This window comes from Pogoniulus pusillus, chromosome 41 (genome assembly GCF_015220805.1).
Source record: "Pogoniulus pusillus isolate bPogPus1 chromosome 41, bPogPus1.pri, whole genome shotgun sequence".
In the NCBI taxonomy this organism is placed as follows: Eukaryota; Metazoa; Chordata; class Aves; order Piciformes; family Lybiidae; genus Pogoniulus; species Pogoniulus pusillus.
This window is the reverse complement of record NC_087304.1, coordinates 2,694,839-2,710,284: the sequence shown is the minus strand read 5'-3', so window position 1 is coordinate 2,710,284 and position 15,446 is coordinate 2,694,839. Positions and strand designations below refer to the sequence as shown.

The 15,446-nt window shown below is 58.7% G+C and overlaps 1 protein-coding gene across 1 annotated transcript in view; it reads left to right on the top strand.

Moving 5' to 3' along the window:
• Window positions 1-1,482: 1,482 nt before the first annotated feature.
• The window catches only part of SUGP1 (SURP and G-patch domain containing 1), a 30,217-nt gene continuing 16,253 nt past the window's right edge, over window positions 1,483-15,446 (top strand). Inside the window, exons 1-8 of the mRNA XM_064175161.1 lie at window positions 1,483-1,628; window positions 2,694-2,865; window positions 4,657-4,760; window positions 5,390-5,617; window positions 8,033-8,156; window positions 10,202-10,305; window positions 11,835-11,958; window positions 14,796-15,250. Of these exons, the coding sequence (XP_064031231.1) occupies window positions 1,604-1,628; window positions 2,694-2,865; window positions 4,657-4,760; window positions 5,390-5,617; window positions 8,033-8,156; window positions 10,202-10,305; window positions 11,835-11,958; window positions 14,796-15,250 (1,336 nt within the window). The 5' untranslated portion in view covers window positions 1,483-1,603. The remainder of the gene's footprint in view (window positions 1,629-2,693; window positions 2,866-4,656; window positions 4,761-5,389; window positions 5,618-8,032; window positions 8,157-10,201; window positions 10,306-11,834; window positions 11,959-14,795; window positions 15,251-15,446) is intronic.

Below are 15,446 nucleotides of genomic sequence, written 5' to 3'. Positions count from 1 at the left end.
CGCCAGCACCGCCGCCGCCGCCGCCGCCACTTCCACCACCTCCACCTCCTCCTCCACCGGCCCCTCCGCCGCCGCCGCCGCCGCCACCTCCACCGCCCGCTTCCCCGGAGCCCGCGGCCCCTCCCGGCGCCGGCGGCGGTTGCTGCTGAGGCGGCGGTTGCTGCTGAGGGGCCGCGCCGGCCGCCGAGCCCGACGCGCCCGCCGCCACCGCCGCCATCTCAGGGCCGCGACAACACGGGCGGGGGGGGGGCGGGGCGGGGCGGGGCGGGGGGGGGGCGGCGGCGGCGCGCGGGGCACGGCGGGACATGGAGTCCGCTCCGCCGGGAAGCGGCCCCGGGAGGGGAGGGATGGGGGGGGGGGGAGGGGGAGGGGGGGGGCCCCGCGGGTCTTCATGGGAGATGTAGTCCGGCACAGTCCTGGTCAGTGTCTGCAGTGATGCTCTGGAGCAGGGGATTGAGTGCAGCAGCACTCTCCATGACAAGCAGTGAGTGTGCAGGTGGCAGCAAGCTAGGAGCAGCTGTGGAGCTGTTGGAGGGGAGCAGAGCCCTGCAGAGGGACCTGGCCAGGCTGCATGGGTGGGCAGAGGCCAAGGGGATGAGACTGGACAAGGCCAAGGGCAGGTTCTGCACTTTGGCCACAACAACCCCAAGCAGCACTGCAGGCTGGGGCCAGAGGGGCTGAGAGCAGGCAGGCAGAGAGGGCCCTGGGGGTGGTGGGAGAGAGGAGCTGCAGAGGAGGCAGCAGTGCCCAGGTGGGCAGCAGAGCCAATGGCATCCTGGGCTGGCTCAGGAGCAGTGTGGGCAGCAGGACAAGGGAGGTTCTTGTGCCCCTGTGCTCAGCACTGCTCAGGACACCCCTGCAGTGCTGTGTCCAGGTCTGGGCTCCTCCATTGCAGAGAGCTGCTGAGGTGCTGGAAGGTGTTTGGAGAAGGGCAGCAAGGCTGGGGAGGGGCCTGGAGCACAGCCCTGTGAGGAGAGGCTGAGGGAGCTGGGGGGGTGCAGCCTGCAGCAGAGGAGGCTCAGGGCAGAGCTGATTGCTGCCTGCAGCTGCCTGCAGGGAGGCTGTAGCCAGGTGGGGTTGGGCTCTGCTGCCAGGCAGCCAGGGCCAGAAGAAGGGGTCCCAGGCTGAAGCTGTGTCAGGGCAGGTTGAGGCTGGATGTTGTTAGGAAGTTGCTGGCAGAGAGAGTGATTGGCACTGGAATGGGCTGCCCAGGGAGGTGGTGGAGTGGCTGTGGCTGGAGGTGTTGAAGCCAAGCCTGGCTGGGGCACTGAGTGCCATGGTCTGGTGGCTGGGCAGGGCTGGGGGCTGGGTTGGGCTGTTGGAGCTTGGAGCTCTCTGCCAACCTGCCTTGATTCTACGATTCTCGGTGGCCACCACTTGGCTGTGCAGGGGAGGAGCTGGGCAAACAGCGTGGCGGCAGCACAGCTCTCCCTCCCGGTTGAACCGCCCTTAGCGCAGCCCTCCGGTGCGGCGGGAGGAGGCAGCGGCAGCCCAAGCGCTGAGCGCCGCCGGACTACAGCCCCCGGAGCTCTGTGCGGCAGGGGACGCCTGCGCCGTCCGCACCCTGCGGCTCCGCCGTGCATTGTGGGCAGGGAGCTCCAAAATGGACAACCCCAGGGATGCACCAGGTAGGGCTGGGGCCCGCCGAGCTCACCCCTGCCCCCGGCCCCGGCGCCTCGCAACCCTCAGCCGGGGGCTGTGGACCGGCAGGGCGGCAGCTTACGGTGCTCGGTAGCTTCCCTTCTGCTGGCCGCTGAAGGAAGCCGGGGAGGGGCTGTGTGTGTGTGTGTGTGTGTAGGGCCGGGGCCCGCCGAGCTCCCCCCTGCTCCCCGGCCCCGGCGCCTCGCAACCCTCAGCCGGGGGCTGTGGACCGGCGGGCGGCAGCTTACGGCGCTCGGCAGCTTCCCTTCTGCTGGCCGCTGAAGGAAGCCGGGGAGGGGATGTGTGTGTGGCCGGGATAGGGCCGGGGCCCGCCGAGCTCCCCCCTGCTCCCGGCCCCGGCCCCTCGCAACCCTCAGCGGGGGCTGTGCACCGGCGGGAGGCAGCTTACGGTGCCCGGCAGCCTCCCTTCTGCTCGCCGCCAGCGGAGCCGGTGAAGGAAGCCGGGGAGGGGCTGTGTGTGTGTGGCCGGGGTAGGGCCGGGGCCCGCCGAGCTGCCCCCCTGCTCCCCGGCGCCTCACAACCCTCAACCGGGGGCTGTGGACCGGCGGGAGGTAGCTTACGGCGCTCGGCAGCCTCCCTTCTGCTGGCCGCTGAAGGAAGCCGGGAAGGAGATGTGTGTGTGGCCGGGATAGGGCCGGGGCCCGCCGAGCTCCCCTCCTGCTCCCGGCCCTGGCCCCTCGCAACCCTCAACCGGGGGCTGTGGACCGGCGGGAGGCAGTTTACGGCGCTCGGCAGCCTCCCTTCTGCTGGCCTCCCGCGGAGCCGCTGAAGGAAGCCGGGGAGGGGATGTGTGTGTGGCCGGGGTAGGGCCGGGGCCCGCCGAGCTCCCCTCCTGCCCCCCGGCCCCTCGCACCCCTCAGCCGGGGGCTGTGCACCTGCGGGAGGCAGCTTACGGCGCTCGGCAGCCTCCCTTCTGCTGGCCGCTGAAGGAAGCCGGGGAGGGGCTGTGTGTGTGTGGCCGGGGTAAGGCTGGGGGGGGCTCGGGGGGAGGCCTCGACGTTCGTTTTCACCGCCTCTGCCTCCTCCCCCAGGCAAAGCCAGCCGGTGGTTCGGGGTGGCGCAGTCCAAGTCGGCCAAGACGAACGTGAACATTCTTCACCAGGAGGAGTTGATAGCGCAGAAGAAGAGAGAGATCGAAGCGAGGCTGGAGCAGCAGGCCAGGCAGAACTCCCTCAGCATCCAGCAGCTCCCTCTGCTCGGAGAGTACGTGGGAAGGGTTGGGGGTAGGGGAGGGGGAGGGAGATGGGAGCTTCCCGGTAAGGAAAGAGGCAGGTTTGGGGGAGTGGAGCTGAAGGGTGAAGCTTTGGAGAGCTCTGGAAGCACAAAGCCAGAATGGGTTAAGTTAAGGTTAGAGTCATCTGCTTGCAGCTTGGTTGGTCCAGCCAGGTGCTGCTGGCAGCAGGGAGCTGCTGTGTTGGTTTTAAGGGGGGGGCTGCTTCATTCCTTGTTTGCTACATCTCTCTTAACTGTGATAGGAGCTGTGTTGGTTTTAAGGGGGGGCTGCTTCATTCTTTGTTTGCTACATCTCTTAACTGTGATAGGAGCTGTGTTGGTTTTAAGGGGGGGGCTGCTTCATTTGTTGTTTGTTACATCTCTTTTAGCTGTGATAGGAGCTGTGTTGGTTTTAAGGGGGGGCTGCTTCATTCCTTGTTTGCTACAGCTCTTTTAACTGTGATAGGAGCTGTGTTGGTTTTAAGGGGGGGCTGCTTCATTCCTTGTTTGTTGCAGCTCTTTTAACTGTGATAGGAGCTGTGTTGATTTTAAGGGGGGGCTGCTTCATTCCTTGTTTGTTACAGCTCTTTTAACTGTCATAGGAGCTGTGTTGGTTTTAAGGGGGGGCTGCTTCATTCCTTGTTTGCTACATCTCTTAACTGTGATAGGAGCTGTGCTGATTTTAAAGGGGGGGGCTGTTTCATTCCTTGTTTGCTACATCTCTTTTAACTGTGATAGGAGCTGTGTTGATTTTAAGGGGGGGCTGCTTCATTCCTTGTTTGCTACATCTCTTTTAACTGTGATAGGAGCTGTGTTGGTTTTAAGGGGGGGGCTGCTTCATTTGTTGTTTGTTACATCTCTTTTAGCTGTGGTAGGAGCTGTGTTGATTTTAAAGAGGGGGGGATTGTTGCATTCCTTGTTTGCTACATCTCTTAACTGTGATAAGAGCTGTGTTGATTTTAAGGGGGGGCTGCTTCATTCCTTGTTTGTTACAGCTCTTTTAACTGTGATAGGAGCTGGGTTGGTTTTAAGGGGGGGCTGCTTCATTTGTTGTTTGTTACATCTCTTTTAACTGTGATAGGAGCTGTGTTGATTTTAAAGGGGGGGCTGCTTCATTCCTTGTTTGCTACATCTCTTAACTGTGATAGGAGCTGTGTTGATTTTAAGGGGGGGCTGCTTCATTCCTTGTTTGTTGCAGCTCTTTTAACTGTGATAGGAGCTGTGTTGGTTTTAAGGGGGGGGGCTGCTTCATTTGTTGTTTGTTACATCTCTTTTAACTGTGATAGGAGCTGTGTTGATTTTAAAGGGGGGGCTGCTTCATTCCTTGTTTGCTACATCTCTTAACTGTGATAAGAGCTGTGTTGATTTTAAGGGGGGGCTGCTTCATTCCTTGTTTGTTACAGCTCTTTTAACTGTGATAGGAGCTGGGTTGGTTTTAAGGGGGGGCTGCTTCATTCCTTGTTTGTTACAGCTCTTTTAACTGTGACTCCTAAGAACTGGCCCAGTTCTCTGCTTAAACTCCTGCCTGGCACTCTTGGAAGCAGGGCAGTGGAACAGAGCAGTTAGAAATGCTGTCAGTCAAGAGGCCAGGAGGAGAGGGTGGGGGAAATGCTATCAGCAGTGAGCTGAACCAGTCTGGAAGTGTCTTTTGGGTGGCAGAAGAGGGAGCTCTTAATGATGGTTTCTCTTGAGGTCTGTTCAGAGTCGGTGCCTGGGGAGGGGGGAGGAGGGGAGGGAGGGAGGATGCTGAGGACCATCACCTACTCTTCTTTTCCCCCTCAGAGAGGACGGTTCTGAGGGTGAAGGCTGTGTTTCCAACAAGTTTGTTAACGATGGCAGTTTCCTCCAGCAGTTTCTCAAGCTGCAGAAGGAAAAGTCAAGTACTGGTAGGTCGACTTCTGAAGCAGCAGGAGGGCTTCCTTCCCCTGCTGCTGCCAGCTGGGTGCCAGCTGCCTCCGTGGGTGCTCACTAGGCAAAGCCTGCTGCAAGCTGTTAGCAGGAGGAGGAAAGTCCAGAGCCATGATGAGCCCTTTAAATGGGGGTTAAAAAGCTGAGCTGCACCAGGGAAGTTTGTCCTCTTCCCCTCTTGAGGTGCTGCAAAGCCCAAGCAGCATCCTTCTGGCTTAATGCTCCCTCTGCAGAGGTCACAGACTTGGAAAGCAGCTTTAAGGTGGACTCCAAGCATCAACCCAATGCCACCATGGCCACTAAACCACCTCCCCAGCCTCCACCTCCACACAGTTCTTGAAGCCCTGCAGGGATGGGGACTCCACCACCTCCCTGGGCAGCCTGTTTGAGCAAAGAAACTCCTCCTCCTGTCCACCCTAACCCTACCCCTGGTGCAATCTGAGGCCATTTCCAAGTCATGACAGCTTTGACCTGTCCCTGCCTTTACCTCCCTTTGCCACTAACAAACCTGTTACAGCTCTTGGTTGGCCTCTGGGGTTAAACCAGCTCAGGATGCAGGAGGAATTCTTTACCCCCCCCCCTCTTCTGTTATTTCTTTTTCCTTAAGAAACTCCTCCAAGTTCTGCCAACCACTCAACAAATGCTTCTGCACCACATGTGGGGAAGAAACCTTTGCTCTTTGGGAAGAGACCAGGTCAGGTCCTCAGCAGCATGCTGCAGCAGGCCAAGAATTACTCCCACTCCAAACAGAGCCCTGTGGTTAACCGCCTCAGTGTCTTCCAGTCACCTGATGAGGATGAGGAGGAAGATTATGAGCAGTGGTTGGAAATTAAAGGTAAGTGAGCCCTGGTTCTAGCTCCTGTGGGGCTGGAAACCTGCTTTAACCTAGCAAGACTGGGATCAGGAGTCCCTCAATCTTTGTCCCACCCACACCACCCAGTGCAGGGTTGAGTTGGGGTTTTGCTTTGTGCTGTGAGTGTTCTTGGCACAGATCTGCATCCTGACACCAATTAATTGGGTGGGGGGGGAGGGGAAATTAATGCTGGTGGAGCCCCTAAAAGCTTCCTCAGATGCACTGAGGACTGAATGGTACTAACTGATGCTGAGGGGACCCCTCCAAAGCCTCCTTTAAAACACTGAGGACTAAATGACAGCAATTAATGCTGGGGGATCCCCTAAAAGCTTCCTCAGAAGCACTGAGGACTAAATGACAGCAACTGATGCTGGGGGACCCTCTAAAAGCTTCCTCAGGTGCACTGGGGACTCAATGACACCAATTAGTGTTAGGGGACCCCTCCAAAGCTTCCTCAGAAGCACTGAGGGCTAAATGACAGCAACTGATGCTGGAGGACCCCTCCAAAACCTCCTTTAAAACACTGAGGACTAAATGACAGCAGTTAATGCTGGGAGACCCCTCCAAAGCCTCATCAGAAGCTCTGAGGACTAAATGATGCCAACTGATGCTGGGTGACCCCCTAAAAGCTTCCTCAGAAGCACTGAGGACTAAATGACACCAATTAGTGCAGGGGGAGCCCTCCAGAGCCTCACCAGAAGCACTGAGGACTAAATGACACCAATTAATACTGGGGGACCCCCTAAAAGCTTCCTCAGAAGCACTGAGGGCTAAAGGACAGCAATTAGTGCTAGGAGACCCCTCCAAAGCCTCACCAGAAGCACTGAGGATTAAATGACAGCAATTAATCCTGGGGGACCCCTCCAAAGCCTCATCAGAAGCTCTGAGGACTGAGTGCTGGGAGTTGTTCCTGCCCCAGCCTGGCTGCAGCTGGGAGCTGAGTCTCTCACCGTGGTCAAACCCAGGTCTGTTTGGTGCCCAGGAGGTTTGCTGTTCTCTGGCTTATCCAGGCAAGCTCTTGAGCACTCTCTTAAGTCTCTGTGTGGAGAAGAAATGTTCTGCTCCTGGTGGAGCTGGGGTTGGTTGCTCAGAAGAACTCTGCTTGTTTGGGTTCTGGCTCCAGCTGCACAATCTCTGTCCCTCAGCTGGGTACAGAACCTGCAATCTTGGCATCCTGAGTGAGTAATGTGCTTGTGAACCCCAAACTCCTGCTCCTCCCCACTGCTCTGTGTGCAGCAGAAGGCAAATCAGAGAATCCTGCAATTGTTTGGGTTGGAAAAGCCTCTAAGGTGAAGTCCCAACAGCAACCCAACACTGCTGTGGCCACTAAACCACATCCCTGTGTCTGTGCCTGCAGAGATGGGGACTTCACCACCTCCCTGGGCAGCCTCTGTCAGTCCTTGACCACTCTTGCAGCTAAAAAATTGTTCCTCATCTCCAACCTAACCCTCCCCTGGCATCAATTTCAGTGCAGTTCTTCACATCCTATCACCTGGTCCCAGGCAGAGGAGCCCAAACCCAACCTCACTGCAGAGCCTCCTTTCAAATTCTCTTGCAGTCGAGGCTGCAGCCTGACCTGTGCTGATCCAAAGCTTGAGCTTGTCCTTGTAGGAATCCTCTAGAGCACTGTGAGGTCTAAATGACACCAAATCATGCTGAGAGTAGGACAAGGGAGGTTCTTGTGGCCTTGTGCTCAGCACTGCTCAGGCCACCCCTGGAGTGCTGTGTCCAGGTCTGGGCTCCTCCATTGCAGAGCTGTTGAGGTGCTGGAAGGTGTTTGGAGCAGGGCAGCAAGGCTGGGGAGGGGCCTGGAGCACAGCCCTGTGAGGAGAGGCTGAGGGAGCTGGGGGGGTGCAGCCTGCAGCAGAGGAGGCTGAGGGCAGAGCTGATTGCTGCCTGCAGCTGCCTGCAGGGAGGCTGTAGCCAGGTGGGGTTGGGCTCTGCTGCCAGGCAGCCAGGGCCAGAAGAAGGGGCCCCAGGCTGAAGCTGTGGCAGGGCAGGTTGAGGCTGGATGTTGTTAGGAAGTTGCTGGCAGAGAGAGTGATTGGCACTGGAATGGGCTGCCCAGGGAGGTGGTGGAGTGGCTGTGGCTGGAGGTGTTGCAGCCCATCCTGACTGGGGCACTGAGTGCCATGGTCTGGCGGCTGGGCAGGGCTGGGGGCTGGGTTGGGCTGTTGGAGCTTGGAGCTCTCTGCCTACCTGCCTGACTCTGTGATTCTGTAAGAGTGACCTAGGGGCTGTGATGTGTTCAGCTGCCTGGAGCTGGATCCCCCATTTCATCCTTTTTCTTCCCGTTCCCCTTCTACCTTTTGTCTGCCGCCGTGGCTCTGTAGCAGTAATGTCCCTCTGACTGTTTGGTGTGTGAGTTGAACCCCAGTACTGACAGCCTGCTTAAAGTTTTACCCCCAGAGGACCTGGAGACCCGGCAGGTGGTGGAAAAGCTGGCCAGGTTCGTGGCTGAAGGGGGCCCAGCCTTAGAGAAGCTTGCAATGGAGGACTACAAGGATAACCCAGCCTTTGCGTAAGTGCCCTCCCCTCCTCTCCCCTCCTCTCCCCTCCTCTCCCCTCCTCTCCCCTCCTCTCCCCTCCTCTCCCCTCCTCTCCCCTCCTCTCCCCTCCTCTCCCCTCCTCTCCCCTCCTCTCCCCTCCTCTCCCCTCCTCTCCCCTCCTCTCCCCTCCTCTCCCCTCCTCTCCCCTCCTCTCCCCTCCTCTCCCCTCCTCTCCCCTCCTCTCCCCTCCTCTCCCCTCCTCTCCCCTCCTCTCCCCTCCTCTCCCCTCCTCTCCCCTCCTCTCCCCTCCTCTCCCCTCCTCTCCCCTCCTCTCCCCTCCTCTCCCCTCCTCTCCCCTCCTCTCCCCTCCTCTCCCCTCCTCTCCCCTCCTCTCCCCTCCTCTCCCCTCCTCTCCCCTCCTCTCCCCTCCTCTCCCCTCCTCTCCCCTCCTCTCCCCTCCTCTCCCCTCCTCTCCCCTCCTCTCCCCTCCTCTCCCCTCCTCTCCCCTCCTCTCCCCTCCTCTCCCCTCCTCTCCCCTCCTCTCCCCTCCTCTCCCCTCCTCTCCCCTCCTCTCCCCTCCTCTCCCCTCCTCTCCCCTCCTCTCCCCTCCTCTCCCCTCCTCTCCCCTCCTCTCCCCTCCTCTCCCCTCCTCTCCCCTCCTCTCCCCTCCTCTCCCCTCCTCTCCCCTCCTCTCCCCTCCTCTCCCCTCCTCTCCCCTCCTCTCCCCTCCTCTCCCCTCCTCTCCCCTCCTCTCCCCTCCTCTCCCCTCCTCTCCCCTCCTCTCCCCTCCTCTCCCCTCCTCTCCCCTCCTCTCCCCTCCTCTCCCCTCCTCTCCCCTCCTCTCCCCTCCTCTCCCCTCCTCTCCCCTCCTCTCCCCTCCTCTCCCCTCCTCTCCCCTCCTCTCCCCTCCTCTCCCCTCCTCTCCCCTCCTCTCCCCTCCTCTCCCCTCCTCTCCCCTCCTCTCCCCTCCTCTCCCCTCCTCTCCCCTCCTCTCCCCCCGCTGCCTGCAGCTTGCCTTGGTTGTGCTTTGAAGGGGCTGAACTCTCTCTCAAGTGATTATCCAGTGCAAAATGGGGGGCTGGTGAGGTGGGGGGGTTCTGGTGAGGGGGAGTCTGGCGAGTGGGGATGCCTGGTGGGGGGGGTCAGGTGAGTGGGGGGGTCTGTGAGTGGAGGTCTGGTGAGAGGTGGGGGTCTGGTGAGACATGGGGGTCTGGTGAGGGGGGAGCCTGTGAGTGGAGGTCTGGTGCTGGGGGGTCTGGTCAGGGAGGGAGTCTAGTGAGTGGGGGGGTCTGGTGATGGGGGAGGTCTTGCTGGGGGATGGTCCTGCAAGTGGGGAGTCTGGTGAGGAGGAGTCCTGAGGGAGGGGGTTCTGTGAGTGGCTTTCTGCAAGGGGAGGGGTCTGCAGGGGGAGGCTCTGCAAGTGGCTCTCTGTACTGTGTCCTTGAGGGGAAGCTGAGGCAGAAGGTGGTGCTGTGGAGAAAGGATGACAGGGGCTAGGAACAGCCTAGGAGCTCTGTGTGGCACTGCTGAGGCCATTTCTGGGCTCCCCAGTTCAAGAGGGACAAAGAACTGCTGGAGGGAGTCCAGAGCAAGCTGCAAAGCTGCCGAGGAGCCTGGAGCAGCTCTGTGAGGAGCAAAGGCTGAGAGCCCCTGGGGCTGAGAGCCTGCAGCAGAGCAGCCCCAGAGGGGTTTAGCAAGAGCTAAAGGCTGGGGAGCAAGAGGCTGGGGCCAGACTCTGCTCAGCACTGCCCAGGCACAGCACAAGGGACAAGGGGCACAAACTGGCACCCAGGAGGTGCCACCTGAGCAGGAGGAGAACCCTGTTGGGTGTGAGGGTGCTGGAGGCCTGCAGCAGGCTGCCCAGAGAGGCTGTGGAGTCTCCTGTGCACAGCTTCCAACCTCCCCTGGGCATTGTGCTGCTGGGCAAGCTGCTGTGGGTGCCCTGCTGGAGCAGGGGTGGGGGTCAGGCTGGGTGATCTGTTTTGAGCTGTTCCTGTCCCAGAGGAGCTGCTGGGTCGTTGCTGCTGCCTATTTTTAACCCCCTCTTTTTTTTCCCCCCCCTTCCATCTCCCCTTAGGTTTTTGCATGATAAGAACAGCAGAGAATTCCTTTACTACAGAAAGAAAGTGGCAGAGATAAGAAAGGAGAACCAAAGTTCTCAGACAACCTCTTCTCAGAAAGGTAATTCATTAAGGACTGGGGTCTGAAGAACATTAATTAAGTGAAATTGGACTTCTTCACTCTGCAGCTGCTTTGTTAAGTCTGCTCTGGAAGGGGCTGGAGTGGATTTCCCTGCCAAGGTGCTGCCTGTGACTTAATATCTCTAAGTGGAAGGAGCTGGGGGTGGCACCAAGCAAACTCTTGGGCCCAAGTGCATCTTCCCTGAGCCCTCAGCATGCTGGACCCTGCCTGAGAGGCTCTTTAAAGAGACCTTCCATGTGTTTCCCCAAAGTACTTCAGATGTCTCTGCACTGGGAGTGTTCTGGGAGGTGTTTCAGCCCTCCAGGAGCATCCAGGTCAAGTGCTGCTTCTCAGCTGTTCTCTTTGGCTCGTTCTGAGGCACAGGGCTGGGTTTGCTGAACTGAATCCCCACTTCTGCTGCCACTTTCTGCTTGGCACATAAACCCTTGCACACTGGGGGCTGTGTTCAGGTGGGGAGATGGCACAAGTGGCTGATCTGCCAGCAGGCAGCTGCTGTGAGCAGTGGGAGCTGGTTGAGCTGTGAGACAGGAGGTGTTCAGTGGGTGAGGGGAGGTCCACAGGCCAGGCACTTCCAGCCCCAGGTCCAGAGCTCCTGTGTGGCTCTGGTGAATCACTCAGGGAGATGCAAAGGAGCCTTGGTGCAGTTCAGCTGAGGAGCTCCCAGCTCACATCAAGGTTTAGCAGCCTGCAGAAGCTCATTACCCCCAGCAGCTAACTGATGGAACTCTTTGGAGGCTGAGCAGGGTTTTCCATGCTTCCCAGGGGTTGGAATATTGAAGCAAGGAAAGGTTGTGACTTGTCCATGGCTTCTCACCATATCCCCTGCCCCTCTGCCAGCTCACTGGAGCACTGGCACAGGTAACAAAGGGCATCTAAGGTTGTCAATAACATTTGCCTGGCTCCTTATCAAGAACTGTGCTTGGAATGAGAGTGCTCAGAGCCTGCTCCACGCCTTTGGATGAAGGCTTGCAGGAGCCTCCTCTTCCTGCTGAGGTTTGGCACTTCCCTGGGGAGGTTTCCCTTTGAGCCAGCAAATAGGTGGTGACAGGAGGGCACAAGTGGGGCTGCAGAGCAATTCTTTCTGTTTCTTTGGGGGCCTCCCTGTTGGCTCCTGGGGGAGTTTGGTGGCAAAGTCTTGAGCTGGAGGTAAATGCAAGCACAGAGATGTGAACCTGTGGAGGGGAGAAACAAACTTGCTGTGCCTGGGAAGGGACTTGAATGTCCACTTGGGAAGACAAAAGCTTGGTTTGTCTGTTCCTCTGCTGGCCTCTGCCCCTGGCACAGAGGAAGCTGCTGTGCTGAAGGGGCCACCCCTGCTCTGCAGCCTGACTCAATGTCCTGGTTTTATGCTCTGAACTCTTGTGACTGTTGACTGTTGTGTTCATGCTGCTCACAAACCAACTGAAACTCGACCTTCTGCCCTTATTCTGCTCTTGGGGTTCTTAGAACAGATAGGCTTTGACTGTTGCTTGGGTGAGTTGGGCCCAGTACTGACAGCCTGCTTAAAGTTTCACCCCCAGAGGATGAAGAGACAAAGAGCTCTGCTGAGACACTGGCCAGGTTCATAGCAGATGGGGGGCCCGAGATGGAAGCTATTGCCTTGCAGAATGCCAGAGAGAACCCAGCTTTCAGGTAAGGGCAGAACCCTGCTGCTTGAGCACAACTGGGGGAGGAGGGAGGAGGAGGAGGAGGGAATTGGCTTGTTTGGAAAGGGGAAGCACTCAACAGGCTGCTGATCAGCCTGCACTCAAAGGTTTGTGCACCTGTGGAGCAGTGATGCTTTCACAGCCTGACAGTGCAAGGGCAGAAAGAGAGATTTATTGGCCAGCAGGGTGAGGGAAGTGATCCTCCCCCTCTGCTCTGCACTGCTGAGACCCCACCTGGAGTACTGCATCCAGTTCTGGAGCCCCTGGGACAAGAGGGCTGTGGATGTGCTGGAGGGTGTCCAGAGAAGGGCCACAAGGATGAGCAGAGTGCTGCAGCTGCTGTGCTGTGAGGAGAGACTGAAGCAGTTTGGGCTGTTCAGGCTGGAGAGAAGGCAGCTCTGAGGTGGTCATCTTGTGGCCTTGCAGTATCTTAAGAGGGCTACAAGAAAGCTGGGGAGGGACTTTTGAGGCTGTCAGGGAGTGATAGGACTGTGGGGAATGGAGCAAAGCTGGAGGTGGGGAGAGTCAGGCTGGAGGTGAGGAGGAAGTTGTTCAGCATGAGGGTGGTGAGAGCCTGGCAGGGGTTGCCCAGGGAGGTGGTGGAAGCCTCATCCCTGGAGGTGTTTAAGGCCAGGCTGGCTGAGGCTGTGGGCAGCCTGATCCAGTGTGAGATGTCCCTGCCCATGGCAGTGGGTTGGAGCTGCCTGATCCTTGTGCTCCCTTCACACAAATCACAGAATCCTAGAGTCAGTCAGAGTTGGAAGAGGAAATCAGGAGCATGAGGGAGAGTAGGACAAGGGAGGTTTTCCTCTCCCTCTACTCTGCCCTGCTGAGGCTACTTCTGCAGTATTGAGTCCAGCTCTGGGCTTCCCAGTTCAGGAGAGACAGGGAACTGCTAGGGAGAGTCCAACAAAGGCTGTGAGGGTGATGAAGGGGCTGGGGTATCTCCATGAGGAGGAAAGGCTGATAGCCCTGAGGCTGAGAGTCTGCAGAAGAGCAGCCCCAGAGTGGTCTGAGAAATGCTCAGCAAGAGCTAAAGGAGCTGTGGGGGGCAAGAGGCTGGGGCCAGATTCTGCTCAGTGATGCCAAATGGGCAATGGGCACGAACTGGAAGCCAGAAAGTTCCATCTGAGCAGGAGAAGAAACTTGTTTGGTGTGGGGGTGCTGGAGGCCTGCAGCAGGCTGCCCAGAGTGGTTGTGGAGTCTCCTTCTCTGCAGAGCTTCCAACCTCCCCTGGGCATTGTGCTGCTGGGCAAGCTGCTGTGGGTGCCCTGCTGGAGCAGAGAGGTTTGGGCTGAGTGATCCCCAGAGGTGCCCTTCCCACTCCACCATTCCATGCTTCCCTCCTCACCTTTCTGCTACCACATACTTGGGACACTTTTAAGCTTTCCACTTCTCCCTGGGGCTGTGGTGTGGGTCCCCATCCAGCTCTCATTCTGCAGCTGGACAAGGAATTTCCTGGGATGCTCTCCACGTGCTGAGGTACAGGCAGCAGCAGCTCTCCACCACCAGCTCCCCCTTCTCAGCATCTCCTTCAGCCTTTCAGATGTGAATTTGCAGATGACACCAAGCTGGGGGCAGATGTGGCTGGGCTGGAGGACAGAAGGGCTCTGCAGCAGGACCTTGACCTCCTGGACAGATGGGCAGAGCCCAAGGGGATGGAGTTCAATAGCTCCAAGTGCAGGGTGCTGCACTTTGGCCACAGCAACCCCATGCAGAGATACAGGCTGGGGTCAGAGTGGCTAAGAGCAGCCAGACAGAGAGGGATCTGGGGGTGCTGATTGATACCTGCCTGAACATGAGCCAGCAGTGTGCCCAGGTGGCCAAGAGAGCCAGTGGCATCCTGGCTTGCATCAGGAATGGTGTGGCCAGCAGGAGCAGGGAGGTCATTCTGCCCCTGTACTCTGCACTGGTTAGACCTCACCTTGAGTACTGTGTTCAGTTCTGGGCCCCCAGTTTAGGAGGGACATTGAGATGCTTGAGCGTGTCCAGAGAAGGGCAACGAGGCTGGGGAGAGGCCTCGAGCACAGCCCTACGAGGAGAGGCTGAGGGAGCTGGGATTGGTTAGCCTGGAGAAGAGGAGGCTCAGGGCAGACCTTATTGCTGTCTACAACTACCTGAGGGGAGGTTGTGGCCAGGAGGAGGTTGCTCTCTTCTCTCAGGTGGCCAGCACCAGAAGAAGAGGACACAGCCTCAGGCTGTGCCAGGGGAGATTTAGGCTGGAGGTGAGGAGAAAGTTCTTCCCTGAGAGAGTCATTGGCCACTGGAATGGGCTGCCCGGGGAGGTGGTGGAGTCGCCGTCCCTGGAGCTGTTCAAGGCAGGACTGGACGTGGCACTTGGTGCCATGGTCTGGCCTTGAGCTCTGTGCTAAAGGGTTGGACTTGATGAGCTGTGAGGTCTCTTCCAACCTTGGTGATACTGTGGTACTGTGAATTGTTGTCTTCAGTGCTCCCTGCCAGCTGTTTAATGCCTCCCTTTGGTCTCATCCAGCTTTTGTGTTTCAGCTCTTGCTGTGCTCCCGGGCAGGGAGGCAGAGGCTCCTCCAGCCTTGTTTTGTTGCCCAGATTTTGGCATTTAATTGGCTGCCTCTCCACCCTCTGCGGGTCCATTAACCAGATGTGCCACCCGGGCAGGGGCAGCTTCAAAACGCTGCCGCTGGCAGGAGAGCAGCAGCTGCGGTGAGGGTTAGGGAGCCTGCAATGCGCACACACAGCCACAGGGAGGCGCCGCTGAGCAAAGCAGCGCCCCCGAGGGCTAAGGCAGGAAAGGTCCTGAGCAAAGTGCTCCCTGCTGACCCCTCTCAACTCTTCCTCTCCCTGCAGGTTTTTGTGTGAACCCAACAGCAAAGGCTACAAATACTACAGGCAGAAGCTGGAGGAGTTCCGGAAGGCCAAAAGCAGCTCCGTGTGTGCCTCTCTGCCTGGCCCAGAGCCCAGCCTGAAGAGGAAGAGCAGCCCTGAAGCCTCCCCCTCGCCTCTCCGGGCAGCATCTTTGCCCCTTCCCTCACCTGTACCTTTGCCCCTGCCCATTCCCTCACCTTTGGCCATTCCCTCGCCCTTGCCTGCTCCCCCAGCCTTGCCCTTGCCCTCGCCTTCATCATCCTCTACAACCCCCTCTGAGCAAACAGCTGCCACTGCTGCTGCCACAGCAACCACAGCCACTGCTGCTGGCACCACTAAAAAGAAGAGGAAGAGCAGGTGGGGGCCAGAGGAGGACAAGGTGGAGCTGCCCCTCCCTCAGCTTGTCCAGCAGCTGGATTCTCCCTCCCCTCTTTCAGGTGAGTGGGGTTGTGTGGGGGGGCTTGCTGGGCACTGGGGCTGTGTGCTGGGATAACGGCACTGGGGGCAGTGTGTAAGGGGGGCTGGGCAGTGGGGCTGGGTAAGTGGGCACTGGGGCTGTGTGCTGGGATAACTGGGCACTGGGGGCAGTGTGTAAGGGGGACTGGGCAGTGGGGCTGGGTAAGTGGGCACTGG